The sequence below is a fragment of the Ambystoma mexicanum genome, chromosome 4q, assembly GCF_040938575.1.
Source record: "Ambystoma mexicanum isolate Mex_15411 chromosome 4q, UKY_AmexF1_1, whole genome shotgun sequence".
In the NCBI taxonomy this organism is placed as follows: Eukaryota; Metazoa; Chordata; class Amphibia; order Caudata; family Ambystomatidae; genus Ambystoma; species Ambystoma mexicanum.
Genome location: NC_090928.1, coordinates 496,435,905 through 496,453,692, shown reverse-complemented (window position 1 = coordinate 496,453,692; position 17,788 = coordinate 496,435,905). Strand labels below are relative to the sequence as shown.

Sequence of the window (17,788 nt, the reverse complement as noted above, 5' to 3'; positions counted from 1 at the left end):
ACAACAGGCACTGTGCGTGGTATATGTACTCGACAATGACGTCAGTGAGGTGGAAGTCCTTGAGCGTCATCGAGTCGACCGTATTGACGCACAGCTACCTCTGCCGAGAGAAAATAATTTCCAAAGCAACAGAAGCTGGAAACAAAGATATGACAGATGAGAAATACGTGGTAGGAAAATCCAGTCGAAAGAACGTTACCAGGGGTAAGTAACTTGTTCTTCCTTGCTTATCATTGTATTTCATAAGATTCCTTCTTTGCTGTTCAATAGCTGTTGTGTGCTTCACACCAGCTTACATTCCATTCATAGGTTTATCAAAGCTTTCCTTTAGTTGGGTGTTAAGTAGTTCTTAGTTCATATTCTTTCACTTATAGTTCAATTTGCTCATATTGTTCATTACAACCCTTCATTTTAGGTTCACTTTAGCTTGCACATTTTAATTTTTTAAAACAGCAATTAATTTTGACCTATATTAGCCCCCAGGGCGGCTTCTTTCCTTTACTGCTCCGCATTTGTAGTATTGCGAGCTGCACTTGCACTCTGGTATTTGCTCTGTGGGTTGCCGCCAGCTCCGCTTGTCACTCACGGACGCTGCTGGTAGCTTACAGCAAGGGGCTCTCTTCTGTGCTGCACAGCTTCTACTGTGGTCACCTCACCAAGGAGGCTCTAACCACTTTGACCCTCTCACGGCCTGCTCAGACCTCGGTGTCAGTCTCTCTTAGGTACTTGGTGGCATCCCAGCCTCCAGGCAGACCCTCCTTGGTATCCTCCTACTCGACAGGAATTCTCTCCTTGCAAGCCAGAAATGCTCAGCCCGGCTTCTCTCCTGCTGGTCTCCCCCCTCCTGATTGTCTGCTCCATCTTTTATGCACCTGCAACCATTTAACGGGTTGCAGGTGTGAGTCCTCAAGTCCAGTTGCCTGACCATAGTTATTGGTGTTCTCTTGACATACCTGACCCTCAACAATCTGCAGGCCTCTTCCTCAGCGCAGTACCAGAGTGGTGAAATGACATGCTATGGTGTGCGACTCCTAGTCGCCTCTTCCTCGTCCCAGTACTATAGTGGTATGAATGAAGGGAAATGAAGGGAAGTGATTGGCAACAGCCTATCAAGGCAGGGGAGGTTAAGGTTGTTTATAACCAAGAAAAGAGGGATATCATGTCTCGCCAGCAGACATCCGCTCCCCAATCCCCAAAGACCCTCCACCCAGGTGATCCTCCCTTGCATCTCCACCCCCAGGACCAGGATCCAAAACAGATGGCCTATCCCTGGCCACCTGAGAAGAGGATCAAAGGGGAGTAGGTGTGAGGATACCCTCAGGTTTCTCACAGCTTGCACTGACAGCTTTGTGGGGCTGATTCTCATTGGTTTCCTTAAAGGGGCCATGCTGATGGCTAGTCCTTTGTGACACATCCCTGCCAAACTTGTGATAGATGATGGAGTAAACGTGAGAATCTTCCTTGCACCGCCCCCAGGTTCTGCGTCAAGTAGCAGATGGTGGCACCCACCCACACTTGATTATCCCATCCCAAACCCTAGTGCAAGGCAGGGCACTTAGTCACGGCTTTGGAGGTGTATTTCTGTTAAACTGTTTGGTGATGTCTGCCTATAGTTTCCTTCGTCTACCTCAATAATTAACATCATTCTAAAAGTCAGGGTGGGCAAGGGATGCTAGTTACCTTTGGTAGTTCCCAAATGTGAAACAGCATATGGTACTCAAACTTTCTCTGCCTCTCTGTGGCACAATCCTTCAGCAATTTCAAAAGCCAGATCTCCTTCCCTAGTGGTGGAATCCAATCTTGCATCCTTCCCCTCAGTCACTCAGCTTGGCAGCCACTTATGCTTAAGATCCAATTAATAGACATCAGGGATTGTCTGTGACAATCTGTGGATTGTGCAAATTGCTAGAAAGTGGTCTATCAGACGCTAGCATTCAATAAAGTGGCTTTTATTCTGCCACTGGTGTTCAGAGTTTGAGTGTAACCTTTTTTCATGCTCTGTTGCCCAGTTACTGTCCTTTTACATCCCATCGGGCCTGCATTGGCCTGCAAGTGGAATCCTGGGTACTTTCCTTCACCACAAATGGGAGGCGGTTCCTTGGAGCTGGTAGTGCCTAGAAGCTTTGCTTCCCTTGTGGAATTGCAGAAATATAAGAGTTATGAAGAATTGCTTCTCCCTGCCGAATCCATTAGTCAAGGTTCACTTTTATGTGCTTTTAGAACTGTCCCCTCTGATGAAAATACCTCCATATTCATGGGTGTAAACATTGTGCTTTCAGCACTGTGACACTCATGGCCTCCATTTCATATGGCCAATTTTAATATAAAATTTCTCAACTCAACAAGAGTTTTGGCCGCTATCATGTTGACAAGATTTCCAAGCGCGATGGACTGGTGAGCCTTAATCAGATTTTCGCAAGCACATGGTGATCCTGCATCACCATTTCTCACTTCTGCTGAAACGCAAACATATTTTAGCAATCTTTATTTACAAATTGGTATTCCTAGGAGCTGGAGAGGACTCCAAATGTATATAAGAAAGGCTATGAAGTCATGAGTTATTAAAACCAAGGCCACAATCTGACCTATGGCAACCTTCGACTGCAAGATTCCAAGACTGTGTTATCCTACGAGGTAGTCTTTTTTACCCTAGTACCTATACTTTTCACAAGTTAAAAAATGTACTCCTGCACAAAGCATTGATGCACATTCTGTAGAGGGAAAGGCATTGTTAGTAGGGTACCAGTTCCACATGTATCTAGATGTGAACTGTAGAGCTGCATCTAGGTTACACAATTCTTAACCACTGGACACCAACCTCAGGTCTAAAGCTCTTTGTGTCTAGACATTGCCGAAGGACATTTTTGGTGAAATAAAGTGATTTATGGGTGCTCTACAGGACATACTAGTAAGTACAATATTATCATACGAGTGACTTTTTGGACTTGTATTCAGGGTCTCCTTTCCTAAGGTTACCAACCCACCATCCCCTCATTTTCTCAAATTAAGGAATGTGCAGAGTTAATGGGGCTGAGCTATGGTGGCCAGTATGGATCCTCACCCGTGCACAAATTAGCATTCTTTTTTTCTATGATTTGGAAGAAAACATCTGTACTTCGTACCAAGGATATGACTATCCCACAAGCCTGTCGGAAAGAGGTAATCAACTACCAATGGAAGTCGGTACGGTGAGCGACTAGTACTTTTTACCTCATTTCCTTATTTCTTACATCAAAATTACCCCCCATTAACCAATTCATTTGCTTCATAGTTATGTCTTTTTCCAATAAATGTCAAAATTCCATTTCGTGCACTGGCACTTTTTTCAGATTTTTGTGGATGTTAATTTTACCTTGTGTCATCAGCAAATATACTTGAATATGCCTAGGTAGGCTTTCCCTTTTGCTATACCAGCAGAGGGCCACCCAATTGCATACATGGGACTGCCCTGTGTCCCCATAAGTGGAAAGCCTTCCTATCCCAAGTAACTTTTCTCCACATTTAGGGATCAACAACATTTCAAATGCTCTTCAAGAGAGGCACCTCAATCATGTGTCACCTTTTCCATGTTGCTTTCTTTTTTAGTGGGAGCCTTGCTTCTTCCGGCCAACTTCCTCTGTCATTATACTGCCCCTTTTGGGCTATAACCTCATCAATCTCTACACCTATGTAAACATTCTGTGTGTGCTACTCCAGGTATTTCTACTACTTAATTGTGAGCAGACTTTCAATGGAGTGTGAAATTGTTCTCTGAGTATGATATCCATTCTAGCAGCTGTTTAAGCAGAGGCAACCCCAAGGCAGTGCTGTGGCTTTCTACTGGGAGAGCTCTCATTGTTCCCACAGGACCTATCATTAAAGAAACTCATAGTGCCAGTTTGGTGTACTCCAAGGCTCCACTTGCAGTGCTCTATGAGCACCACTGGGTTCCAAGTTCTGGTTCTAGTTTCCAAGCAGTGTTACAAACCACCTGAGATTCTGTAACAGGATTCAAATTATACCCTGGTTCATGGCCCTGCAGTTACACCATATAGAAATCAAGTAGGAGGATGGTGTCCCTGCACCAGCAGGGATCTATTGGTACTGGGAAGGAATATAAAGCAAAATGGCACAAGGCCACTCCCTCATCCCACTCACCACCACGGTTTGCACGTGTGTTTTTGAATTACAGTGGTTTGGTGGTTACAAGCTGGGCTCCATGCTGGCTGATATATGTTTAGGAATCTTGGATCAACCGCTCCATAGGCCTGCTCGACAGCTGTGGGTACAGGCAGGTCTTTTGCACAGGAAAATGTTAATGATGTATAAAGGCTTCTGTCCTCTAGTAATGTGCCTGCACTTTCCAGCGTGCCCTAAAGTGGGTTTCTCCATTGAGGATTGTAGCACAAAGAACAACTTTCACTCTAATTTGCGCTCACCCACTCCTCTCACCCACTTTTACCCTCTCATGCTCTCTCCCTCAAGTTCTTATTCCCGCAGTGATCCACATTAGGTGCCAAGAGAACAGAGTCTTCTCCACCATGGGACAGGGCAAATACATCAGGAGAGGATCCCATTTATACAGCTTTCTTTCCCTCAGAACCTATTTCAGTTCTCTTCATTTCAGCCTGTCTTTCTTTATCCAGTTCATCCTTTCTCTCAAGACCTGTGTTTATATGAAACTTTATTTAGTGATATGTAATACTCTTTATGCTGCTTGTACTGGGGTACAATAGAATGCAACTTGCATTTTCACAGTTGACAAGGATAAACTGTACGTAATTTCCTGATTTGCTCAACTCAAGTTAAGTCATCAAACAAATGTTGGTTTCACACTTAAGGAAATACATTGCGTAGCAAAGGTTTACTGATTGTTTTGTATTTTAGTTGTGTGGGGTTCACTTAGAACCATCTGAAACGTTGCAAGACGGATCGTCGGAGAAACCATTGAAAGACGCAAAGAACAGAGTCTCTTTTGAAGATGAAAACATTGCACAATTATCAGGTAATGAATGGCATTTGAATGTAGGTTCAGATGAACTAGCGGTTTTAGTCTGTAGTATTTGTTGGTGCTGTAGCGACCACCTGCCAACCACTTCTGATTTGTTGCCAAAAACATTTTTCGAAGGGATTGTGTCCTCCGACGTATTCCTTATCTTAGCTATATCTCTTCACAGCTTTGCTGGCCTCGGAAATTTTTTCTCTCTAGAGGGCGCAGCGCGTCGACGTCCGCCGAGTCGATGTCCGCCGAGTCGAAGTCCCTCGACAGCTGCCGTATCGACGTCGGCGTCATCCTGCCTATAAAGGCCGCGCGCAGCGTCCGTTGTTCAGTTCCGTTTTTCCGCGCTTACTCATTGCCTCGGAATATCGTTGCTCAGTTTTCGTAGAGAATTATTCCATTTTCCTCAAGATATTCGACCCATACTCGATGGATTCCTCGTCTGAACCGACGACCCCTCGGTCCGGCTTTAAAAAATGCCGAGACTGTGGAAAAAAGATGTCGCTGACGGACCCTCACAGGGTCTGTCTGTGGTGTTTGGGAGCTGAACACCATTGTTCGGAGTGCGGGGACTGTATGTCCATGACAGCTAAGGCCCTGAAGGAGCGTAGAGGGAAGCTGGAAAAAGGTAAGACTTCTAAAGCTTCTTCTTCCTCGACAAGGTCGAGACATTCGTCTCCTCGTCACCATTCGCGCCCCAGGTCTCGAAGCGGGTCCCATCACTCCTCGAGATCGAAGCACTCGAAAAGGAGACGCCGAAGATCCCCTTCTTCGTCCTCCTCTTCCTCTGTTTCACCTAAGAGAATCCCTTGCCCCACGAAACATAGTTCCCGGGCTGAATGGGAGGAATTCCGAAAAAATATGATGAGCGTCTTCGAGAAAGCGGCCTCGACCCCCTCGAAGACTACCGAGAGCGATGCTCTGGTCGAAAGACCCGAAGGTCCAAAACGCCGCGAGTCGCAGCACCCGGCGAACAAAGCTTCTCGAGCGCGTCACGAACCCTCGAGTAAAGCAAAGACCTCGAATCCTTCTTCGAAGGTTCCGTCGACACCGTCGACGCCGAGGTCGGTGTCTTCGACGCCGTTGTCGAAGGGACCTTCGACACACGGGTTTGTCGACTCGACGCCATCCTCAACACCGGCGTCGACGCCAAGGAAAGTCATGGTTGCGGCGCACCCAGTGGCTATTCCCAGGTCTTCGATGACAATGTCGTCGAGATTGTCGATATCCTCGAGCAGAATTCCGATTCTATCGAGGACCTCGAGGCCCCCACCTTTTGTTTTCAACGCCACGTTCGAAGCCTTCGCGTCGACGACATCGACGTTTTCGAGGCCGATTACGACAAGTTTGGCACCCTCTGCCTTGGAGATGGGTTTCACACCCTTTGTGAGTTCAGACCAATTGAGAACTATGTCCTCAATTATGGAAGAGGGAGAACTGTCTGACCAAGAAGACATTTGAGTTGCAGGGATCTGCAACCCCAGTTCAAGAGGAGTTATCCTCAGAGGAACGCAGATTAAAGGAACTCCATGATTCCTTACATGAGGCAAGTGATTTAGACACTTCCCCAGAGGTGGAGTTTGCTAGGCCAGACCCGGGGGAGCATGCTGAAACCCCTTATAGAGCCTTAATGGCCAGGATTACAGAATTTATGGGGTGGTCAACACCTTCACAGGCTTTCCAACAGGATGACCTCACGGATATTCTTGATAAAGGTCCACAGGAGGATCCTGTAGTACCTTTTCATAAAGCACTTCAAAGAAAAATAATGACGAACTGGGAAACCCCAGATGTCGTCCCGGCAGTAAATAAAAAATTGTCTACTAAATACAGGGTATCTTCTGCAGACCCTGAGTTTTTGTCCAAACACCCATCCCCAGAAAGTCTAGTGGTACAGGCAGCATCTTCTACTGACATCAAGACTGCTTACCCTACCGTCCCACAGGACAGGGACGATAAAAAATACGATGCTATTGCTAAGAAAGTCTTTTCGGCATGTAGCATGGCATTAAAATCTATTAATGCTACTTGCACCCTTGCTAGATTTAGCCATACACTTTGGGAGTGTGCTTCTACAGTGGCTGACTGCATTCCGGAGGGAGAAGAAAGGGAGGCGTTCCTAAATATCATAAAGGACGGTAAAGACGCTATGTGCGAATCCCTCCGGACGGGCATTGATTTGGCTGACCGTATCAGCAGAGCAGTGGCGGCAAGTACAACAACCAGGAGATTTGCTTGGTTGAGAAAGTCTGATTTTGCCCCAGATGTGCAAGCCAGGCTCTTGAACATGCCAGTTGATGGCTCTTCTTTGTTTGGGAAAAAGGCGGATGACAGTTTAGAAAAACTGCAAACATCAAAGGCAGCAGCTAAATCCCTAGGCGCTGCAATCCGTCAGACACCTTTTCGTCCCACAGGAACCTCTGTGAGAGGCAAGTCCTTTCGCTTCTACTCCGCATTCGGAAGAGGTAGAGGACGACCGGCTCAAAGGGGACAAAGAAGAACTACCCGAGGTGGACGGGGTAGATATTCAAAAGCCGCAGCAACAGCAGGTGCCGCTTTACCATCGGCATCTGCATCAGCCGCCCCAAAACCACTCTGATGACTTCCCACACAAGACACCTGTAGGAGGCAGGTTAACTCAACATCTGGCGGAATGGCAGGCTATCACGTCAGATGCTTGGGCATTGGAGACAGTTGCACAAGGTTACTGCCTGCCTCTCCTACGCATACCTCAGAGTCATCCACCGGGGATCAGCTCTCAAAAAGCTCCAGATCCGCTCCTCTTGCAGGAAATTTTAGACCTGCTAGAGAAAGGTGCCATAGAACCGGTACCTGTAGCGGAGAGGAACAAGGGCTGGTACTCCCCTTACTTTCTCATACCAAAGAAAGACGGAGGACTGAGACCCATCTTGGACTTCCGAGAATTGAACAAATTCCTCAGGAAAGACAAATTCAAGATGGTAACTCTCTCTCAGATCCTTCAGGCCCTTCAGTTCCAGGACTGGATGGTATCTCTGGACCTTCAGGATGCTTATTTCCATGTGCCAATCCATCTCAAACACAGGAAATACCTGAGGTTCGCAATTGGCAACTCTCATCAATTTCGAGTGCTGCCATTTGGGCTGACCTCCGCCCCGAGGGTCTTCACCAAGTTAATGTCGGTAGTGGCTGCAAGTCTAAGGAGGGAAGGGATTCACGTCTACCCCTACCTGGACGATTGGTTGATCAGAGCTGTATCTTCGGAACAAGCTCAGATCCATCTAGATCATGTTTGCCACTCCCTTCACAGACTGGGCTTCTCCCTCAATTTAAAGAAGTCACAAATGATACCATCGCAGAGACTCCAGTTCATCGGAGCGATCCTGGACACTTCCCTGGGAAAAGCCTCGCCACCAGAGGTAAGGGCTCAAGATATTCTACAGATGGTCACCAAGTTTCAAAATGCCCAACGTCTCCCAGCCTTCGACTTTTTGAGGTTGCTAGGCCTCATGGCATCCTGCATTTTCCTAGTGCCAGAGGCTCGCCTGAGAATGATATCTCTCCAGTGGGCACTGAGAACTCAGTGGTCACAATTCTCAGGGAGAATGACAGATCTTCTTCAGGTTCCCGACAGGGTGGCTCGAGACCTTCAGTGGTGGGCCTGTCACGAGAACATTCTGAAAGGAGAGCAGTTTTGGCAACCTTGGCCGGAGATAACAGTAGTCACGGATGCCTCACTCACGGGGTGGGAGCCCACGCCAACGACTTGACCATCAGCGGTCGTTGGTCTCCATCGGAGTCCAGACTACATATCAACCTGTTAGAGCTGAGGTCCATCAGACTTGCGCTGAAGGCTTTTCTGCCATCTGTACAAGGAAAGAATGTCCTGATAATGATGGACAACACGGTGGCCATGCATTACCTCAACAAAAGAGGAGGCGTAGGATCACTACCTCTGTGCAGAGAGGCGATGCAGCTCTGGTTTTGGGCAATCCAAGAAGGAATCTCTCTATCGGCAGTTCACCTAGCCGGAGAGAAGAACTTGACAGCAGACGCTCTGAGCAGGCAGAGCACAGTCTCCCACGAGTGGGAGCTAGCTCAGGAAGTCCTTCAAGAGATCTTCGCCCTTTGGGGAACCCCTCAGGTGGATCTGTTCGTCACCAGTGTCAACAGGAAGTGCGATCTGTTCTGTTCAAGGGAATTTCCCCTGAGAGGAGCTCTGGGAGACGCGTTCATAGTGGACTGGGAGTTTCCACTCCTGTACGCGTTTCCACCGGTCCCTGTCATTCCTCAAATGATCAGGAGGTTGAGAAGATTCCGGAAAACCATGATCCTAATTGCCCCGGATTGGGCCAGGAGAACGTGGTACCCGGACCTTCTAGACTTGTCCATCTGCTCTCCAATTCGACTTCCACTCAGAGAGAATCTGCTCTCACAGAAGGGAGGTCAGGTTCTCCATCCAGACATCAAAACCCTCAACCTTCACGCTTGGCTTCTGAAAGGCTGAGGTACAAGGATTGGGACCTCCCCGATGACGTTATGGAGGTGTTGCTTTCGGCAAGAAGGCCAGCAACAAAATCTTTATACCGCTGCCGTTGGAACAGATTTTGCAGCTGCTGTAGTGAAAAGAATATCGATCCCTTTTCATGTGGTACACCAATTGTTTTGTCCTTCCTACTTTATTTAGCGAATTCAGGCCTTCAAGTTGGCACCATCAAGGGCTATCTCGCAACGCTATCCATCTTTAAGCGCACTGCGGAAGAACCATCCTATTTCAAGTTACCCATGGTAATACAGTTTCTAAAGGGGTTAACTAACGTTTATCCCCCAAGACCATTCCAGGTTCCCGTATGAGATTTAAATTTAGTCCTAACTTTCCTGATGGGCACACCTTTCGAACCACTCCACTCTTATTCGTTAAGATTTCTTACCCTTAAGACTGTTTTATTAGTAGCACTTACATCTGCTAGAAGGGTGAGCGAGTTACAAGCTCTTTCCTGTAAACCCCCTCATACAATCTTTCACAAAGACAAAGTTGTTCTGCAAGTGAAGCCTAATTTCCTCCCAACGGTGGTTTCTGAATTTCATATCACACAGAAGATTACCCTTCCATCTTTCTATCCTCCTCCCCATCCGGGGAAAGAGGAAGAGAGGTTACACAGGCTGGACCCAAGAAGGGCTTTAAGTTTTTACATTAGTAGACTGGCTAGGATAAGACAAGCAGACCAGCTGTTTGTAGGCTATGCAGGTCACAAGGTGGGGCTACCGATAACTAAGCAGACCATTTCCAGATGGATTATTTTAGCCATTTTGGAATGTTATAAACTGGCAGGAAAAGAGCCCCCTCAAAATCTTAGGGCTCATTCGACCAGAGGTATCGCAGCTTCATCGGCCCTCAAAAGAGGAGTGCCGGTTTGAGACATTTGTGCGGCTGCCACATGGTCGTCCGTCCATACCTTTACACGGTTTTACAACTCGGATTCCTCCTCCAGTCAGGAAACTAGGTTTGGAAGGGCAATATTGCACTCTATTCATCAATAAGAGGAAGCATGAAGTCAGTACTCCCACCTCCAATAACCGAATACTGCTATGGGAGCCTATCTAAGATAAGCAATACGTCGGAGGACACAATCCCTTCGAAGAACAAGTTACTTCTTACCTTGTAACGTTCTTTCGATGGGATGTTCCTCCGACGTATTCCTTATCGACCCTCCCATCCATCCCCGCAGTACTACTTCGCTTGTTGTTGCATCTACGCTCCTTCAGGGTGATTAGTTGAGTCCAGAAAGAATTATTGTGGGCTACAAAACGGAACTGAGCAACGGACGCTGCGCGCAGCCTTTATAGGCAGGATGATATCGATACGGCAGCTGTCGAGGGACATCGACTCGGCGGACGTCGACGCGCAGCGCCCTCTAGAGAGAAAAAATTTCCGAGGCCAGCAAAGCTGGAAAGAGATATATCTAAGATAAGGAATACGTCGGAGGAACATCCCATCGAAAGAACGTAACTTGTTCATCTCCTTTATTCCTTGCATTTTGTGGATTTTGTAGGAGACGCTCCTTGTTCACCATCAAAGCAATATTGATAATCTTTTTCCACGTCCAACCCATTCTTGCTTGCTCATAGGAGTAGTCACACTGCGAAGTGCTTCACCTTTTTCTCTATCCTGGTTACTTTTTATTTTAGCTATTAAAAGAAGTAAGGTTTTTAAAAATACTTGTTTGATGCATTTGCAAAAGAGGCATCCATTATTCCTGCATCCTCATGTTATTTGTTTATTATTTAGTTATGTTTTAATTATTTTTGTTCAGGGAGTTTCATTTATATGTGGACATTATAGTACCTCTGATGAAGTGACTCTTGTTTGGGGATATCCATGGTGCTGTCTGTCCTACCTTTTATAATGCATTGTGTCCTCCAACGGATTCCTCATCTTAGCTATGTACTGCGTCAGCAGTACACTTTTGGAAAATTGTTCATCCACCTTGGGGGGGGTAGGGTGTTGCCAGGCGGCTTCGGCGTCAAGAGCCCTCAACACTCGTTGGCCTCAATTTCGGACATGACATTGACGCTGCAATGCAAGTAAATGACGCTGCAAATAGCTGCACTGCCTCCCATCATCTGTTCCTTTTTTCCATATGCTCAGCACACAACTATCGGAACACCTCACATCACAGTAAAACCTTGTTTTTATGATAGTATCTCCTAGGTTTCACTGCATTGTCGACTCCGAAGCCTTCAGACTTTAAGGGATGTGAGGATTGAAAAATATTGCTAACCAATCCTCTGCGTCAATCACAAAGCTGCAGATGTGGGTCATACCAATCTATGACGCTGAGGGCATTAAAAGAGAGGTGCTCGAAATGTAAGCCTGTGCGATTGTCATCTAAATCTGTGAGTCCCACGCCCTCGAAGATACGTCCGTACAAGGAGAAGGAGGTTGAGTCGACCAAACGGCTTTCAGAAGAAAGAAAGTTGAGAAAGCATAAGAGGTCTCACTCCCGGAGTGATTCCCATCACTCCTCATCCTTTTCTTCGTCAAAGAAGGCAGCACTCCTATTTGGACTCTTCACCAGAAAAGGTAAGGTTTTCAATTAAATCTGACTCTTCAGAGAAGTGGAAACAGTTCAAGCTAAAAATGCTGGAAGTCTTTCAAAAAGGCAGCCCCATCGATTTCCTTTTTCGGAGTCTAAGTTTATAAAAGGGTTGGAACCCACTGTGCAAAGTAAAGGCGGCAGGGAATCTTCCAGGACTCGTTGAGTATGCCTAAGGGCCAGAACATGATGTCCGTTAGACCTGTGAAAGCCCCATCATCCTCAACGGCCGTGTCAGTATCAACCTTTTTCAAAGCCGACTCGGCACCATCATCAAGGGGACCATCAGTGTCAAAGTTAGATGACGCCTCAGACAGCCACGTTACACACCAAGGTCGAGGAGAGACTTCATGTCCTCCTTCGAAAAAATGTATGATGAGGGAGATGATGTACCCACCGATCCACCCAAGGGTCTTTTCTCTGAGGCCACCATGTTGCAGGACCTTGCTACAAATCTCCAAGGGGCAAGTGGGCTGGACACCTCCCCTAAGAGTTGCCTATAGCAAGAGGACACCCATGCACACCCTAATGCAGTATACAGGGCAGTCATGGGTAAAGTCTCAGAGACCTTAAGATGGGGACCCTTCCAAGGTGGTCACAGAATATAACCTAATGGATGTTCTTGACAAGGCTCCAGTGAAAGAATCACTTTTACCATTGCAGCCCTGAGAGAGACCCCCTTGTGGAGCTATGGCAGAAGCCCTGCTCAGCGCCAGTAGTAAGGGATGATCTTTCAAAGAAGTAAAGGCCTGCCTCTTTGCATCTGGACTTCTTAACTAAGAACCTTAGCCCGGAGAGCTTTGTGGTCCAGGCTGCCACATCAGGTGCCAAGTCCTCGGTCTACCCATCCTTGGCCCAGATAGGGATGATAAATTGGGCAAAGAAAATCTTTGCTTCCAGGAGCATGGCCCTCAAGGCAGCAAACTGCTTGTGATCACTGGCCAAGTACACCCATACTCTATGATCCGTTATAAAGCAAGGCGCCAAGGACATCCCAGAAAGGGAAACGAGGGACGGCTTCCTCAACATCATAACTCATGTCAAGGAGGCGATGCGTCAGTCTCTGAAATCAGGCTTTGCATCTGCTATGCAAGCAAAATTACTGGTCATGCCCTTTGACAGCCTCTTTGGCACAAAAGCTGATGACTGACTGGAGAAACTGCAATCTTTCAGGGCAACTGAAAAATCATTGAGTGCAGCAATTCGCCAGAAACCATTGCAGGCAGCAGCAACTGCAGAATGGAAGAGGCCCTTTGGGTCTAACAGCCAAAGGGGAAGAGGTAATTCTGCCCCCAGACAAAGATTTCCCAAACTTTCGAGAGGGAGGGGGGATGCAAGTCTGTCGCTTTCCATCCCTTCAGGGGCTACAGCAGCAACAAAGCCTTAATAATCTTGCCCAACACACCTCTTTGGTGGGGGGACATCTAACCCACTACTGCGAAGAATAGCAAGCCATTACTTTGGACATGTGGATCAGACATCAGATAGTCACACAAGGGTACTGTCTGCCTTTTATCAGACACCCCCCTGCCTGTGCTCCTCCCACCCTTATTCCAAAACTACTATACTCTTTACTCCAGCAGGAGATTGCCTTCCTGCTTGGGAAAGGTGCTATATATTATGTGCCTCTAGCAGAAAGGAGACAGGGATGGTATTCCCATTATTGATTTAACTCGGGCTTTCCTTAGTTTCATTTAGGTATGGAAATCCCACCTTAGCATGGGGCAAGGTAGGCCTTTTTCCACCCTGACTTTTAAGTTAATAAAGTGTTTTACTTTTGAACTTTGAATCTCTTGTCTTTTTCTTGCATCATGATGCCTTCACAACTACCAGTTCATGTCATTGACATTCAGGCCCACCACTGCCCAATGGTCTTTCCTAAGCTGTTGTCGGTGATGGCAGTAAGTCTGAGAAGGGAGGGGATTCATGTCTTCCCTTACCTGGATGACTCGTTCATCAGGGCCCGCTCAAAAGAGCAGAGCTAAGATCATCTATACCATGTCTGCTACCTCCTGCACAAACTGTGCTTTTCCCTTAACCCCAGATGACACCTTCACAAACGGGAAAGCTTTTCCTCTCAAGGGTAGAGCTACCAGCATCCAGCAGATGGTCTGCAAAATCCACAATGCCCAAGCACTACCAGCCAGGGACTTTCTAAGGTTGCTGGGTCTCATGGCATCCTGCATTTTCCTGGCACCATAGGTCAGACTGGCAATGCAATCCCCTCAATGGACCTTCAGATCCCAGTGGTCACAGTTCTCGGGCAACATGATAGACCTGTTGCAGGTCTGGACCAGGTTCTAACAGGACCTCCTATGGTGGTCTAGCAAGGAGAACTTGATGAAAGGAGAACCCTTTTTTCAACCCTGGCCGGATGTGACAAAAGTGACGGATGCGAGTGGAGGGCAATCAGACTGCCAATGGTAGCCTTTTTGTCCGATACAGGGGAGTCAGTCCTGATTGTGATCGACAACACAGGGGCCATGCACTACCTTGACATGAGAGGCGGTGTAGGGTTACTACCACTGTGCTTGGAGGCAATGGATCTCCGGTTTGACGTTGCAAAGAGAAATCTTTGTCTGCAATTCATCTAGCCGGGGAGGAGAACATGTTAGTGGAGACCCTGAGCGGTCTTTTTCACGAATGGGAGCTATATGCGTTTCCATCAATGCCGGTCATCCTTATGTCACCAGAAGGTTGAGGAAGTTGGTGCAACCATGATCATAATGGGCCCAGATTTGGAAAGGAGAATTTGGTACCCAGACCTTCTGGGCTTGGCCATCTGTCCTCCAGAAAGCCTCCCAAATGGAGCAGGCTTGCTCTCGTAAGAAAGAGGTCTGGCCCTCCACCCAGTCAGTACCCTCAATCTCCACACCTGACTGCTGCGAGGATGAGGTACAGAGATTCATCGGCAGAGCAGTATTACAAAATGCTTTGTGAAGGGATTATGACAAGTGACTCTTTCCCACCTGCTGGAAGAACCACTGCTATGGATGTCTGGATGTCTATCGAAGATGAAGAATCCATGAGAGGACACAATCCATTAGAAAAACACATTACTTTGCCCTGGTAATGTTCTTTCTGATGGATGTTCCTGTCATGGATTCCTCATCGCCATGCCATCCTGCCCCTCAAATCTCTGAGCTAACTGCTCTTAGACGTCTCTCCTCCTCTGCCGTAAGGCGCATGCTGGTCTGCAAAATACATGATCTCCGAAGGGGTAAAAGGCATAATTCTCCAACACGCTGGAGCAAGGTATAAAATCAGAAAACTGAGTTCACAGGGCTTGGGACCAGCTATTTAGATCATTTACGTCATGTCGGGGCCCGAGGCCGACTAGTGTTGAAGGCTCTCGATGTCGAAGCTGCACAGCACCCCCTGGTGGATGAAAAGGTTTCCAAAATTGTACTGCTGCCACAGAATATATCTAATGTCTACAAGAGAGCCTGTTTGTGAGAGCTCAGGAACAAGAGGACTCATCAATGAGGTATAATCTATTAAGCCTAATCACATTCAAACCTACAAGAAGCCTCAACCACGAGAATCCTAGTCTACGAGGGACTTTTAGCTACAAAGGTGCTTTGGCTATCAGTGGATAGCAAAAGGCTGTCACACATAAGGCAGGGGACTGAGAAATGACCACCAGGATACCTTCTCCACATAGTCAAAAACTGAATAGGATGAATAGGGCAAATGCATTGTGCCAAAATGTGTATACAAGTGAAACAACCAAGAATGCACTTTCGTCAGCAGGCGGCTTCGACCTTCCGTACCCAGATGACAAGAGCTTCAAACTAGGGGCCTGTATTTCACATTTTAGAAGGAAAAGAAGATCAAGCCTTCTGCAAGTGCTCCAAAGGGCTTGCCAATAAAACCTGCTGCACATTCTTTTGATATGCACGAGATTGTTCAAGTGTGTTGTGACATGTTCAATACCTCTGAGGAAAATAATAAAAAATATACTGGCCATAGGTTTCACCATGATGGAGAAGAAAAACTCACTAGCCATCTTGGCTTGATCTAAGCAACATGTTGCACAATTTAGGCCCACTACTGCAACTTTTATCGAATGACAAGAGGATTCAGACCCAATACATTCCGAATGAGGGAAACCTGCTTTGGACTAGGCTGTCATTGTATGGGATGTAGCAGACAACAGATTTATACAAGTGGTTGATGGGCTAGTCATGTTATGCTAAGGATGGTTTAATAACCAGGCATGTTCCCAGGACACGTTACAGTTGGGAATAGAGTACAATGTCCCTTTGTGCCTTCCACAGGCAGCTTAGTGGTCCTTTGCAGCATTTCCAGTCTTATGAAACCTGGAAAGGCATTCATGCCAGAACTACCTAACACAAAGATACTGCCCTAATGGGAAGGCGGTAGAGCAGGCCAAAATGAGGAACAAATATCTGTGCCAGCCTGTCTTAGTAGCCCATAGTTAACATGACTCAAGTGCCTCAAACTACTTGGTATCCAATCGATTGGTCTTAAAAAATTAAAGTCTTTCTCCTGCCCCAAGATTTTCCAATGGACCCCTTCCTCCCAACGATTCCTCATCTATGAGATCTATCTCCCAGCACCAGACCCTCTTCAGAAACGTTTTCCGCTGCCAGGGGGCACAAAACAATTTTGCATCAATTCCACCCGATGGCAGTACGTGCCCCACCGGACATGACAGTCATGATGCCAGGGCCAGTATATATATATATACATATATATATATATATATATTTCTGAGGCTTGTGGAATCTGCTTAGATCACATGCTGTGCATAGGCCGACATCTAGTGGAAGCTGCAGAGTATTAGTTTGTTTTTCGAAACTCGAAAATGGGCGTCGACACAGGCCATGCCAGTAATACTATCCCTAGTGTGACGTCCACTGTACCCATGATCCCTCACGCGTGTAGGACCCTCAGATTGTTTTTTTCCGCCATGCTGGTCGGAAGCATTGCGCGGAGTTCCCTGGCTTTAAGCCATTTTGTAAAAAATCAATATTAATTTCCCCGTTCTTTCACCTCCCCAGCAAATGTAGACAACAGTAATGATGGTAATATGGATCAAAGTATTAATAATATTGTTGTAGATTCAGAAGAGGAAAGTGAGACCAATGTAACTGTCCCCACTGGCCCTCTGCCTGCTCTAGCACCTCAAGCTATGTCTACTGGACCTGTGTCAGGTCCCACATTAAGTCCTGAATTCATTGAACTAGAAAAAATGAGGCTTGAATTAGAGTTCAAAAGAATTAGTGCCCAATCTGAACAAAAGCACCAAGAACTAAGGCTCAGAGAAATGGATCTCAAGCATGAGCTAGAGATGAAGAAATTATCTGTTGAAAATACTTCTCTCCCTGGATCCTCTAGGAGTTCCAGTCCCAAAAGACCCTGGATGCCTAACGAGATTGTGGGTATGTATGAACCTAAGTTGGATGTGTTGGATTGGTTGGCTATGTTTGAGTATAATCATGGGCTCCAGGACATCACAGGGAATCAGTTGCTTCCTTGGTTGTTCTCTAGGCTCCCCCCTGTTGCATCTGATGTGGTAATGGAGTTGGGGGAGGTGGATAGGATGGATTATGAATGTGTGAAGCTAGCTTTAATAGCTAGATTTGGGAAGACCCCTTCCCAGTACCTTAAGAGGTTTAGGACCCTCAAAAAGCATGATGGTACCCCTTGGGCGACCTGGGTGAGTGAAAGTTTGAAAAACTTAGAGGGATGGATTAAGGGTTACAGA

The 17,788-nt window shown here is 46.7% G+C and overlaps 1 protein-coding gene across 3 annotated transcripts in view; it reads left to right on the top strand.

Annotated features, from left to right (window-relative positions):
* Positions 1-17,788, top strand: part of CFAP36 (cilia and flagella associated protein 36) — a 1,333,208-nt gene that overhangs the window by 977,669 nt on the left and 337,751 nt on the right. For all 3 annotated transcript variants that reach the window (XM_069608061.1, XM_069608062.1, XM_069608063.1), the window contains one exon: positions 4,867-4,984. In XM_069608061.1, the coding sequence (XP_069464162.1) occupies positions 4,867-4,984 (118 nt within the window). The remainder of the gene's footprint in view (positions 1-4,866; positions 4,985-17,788) is intronic.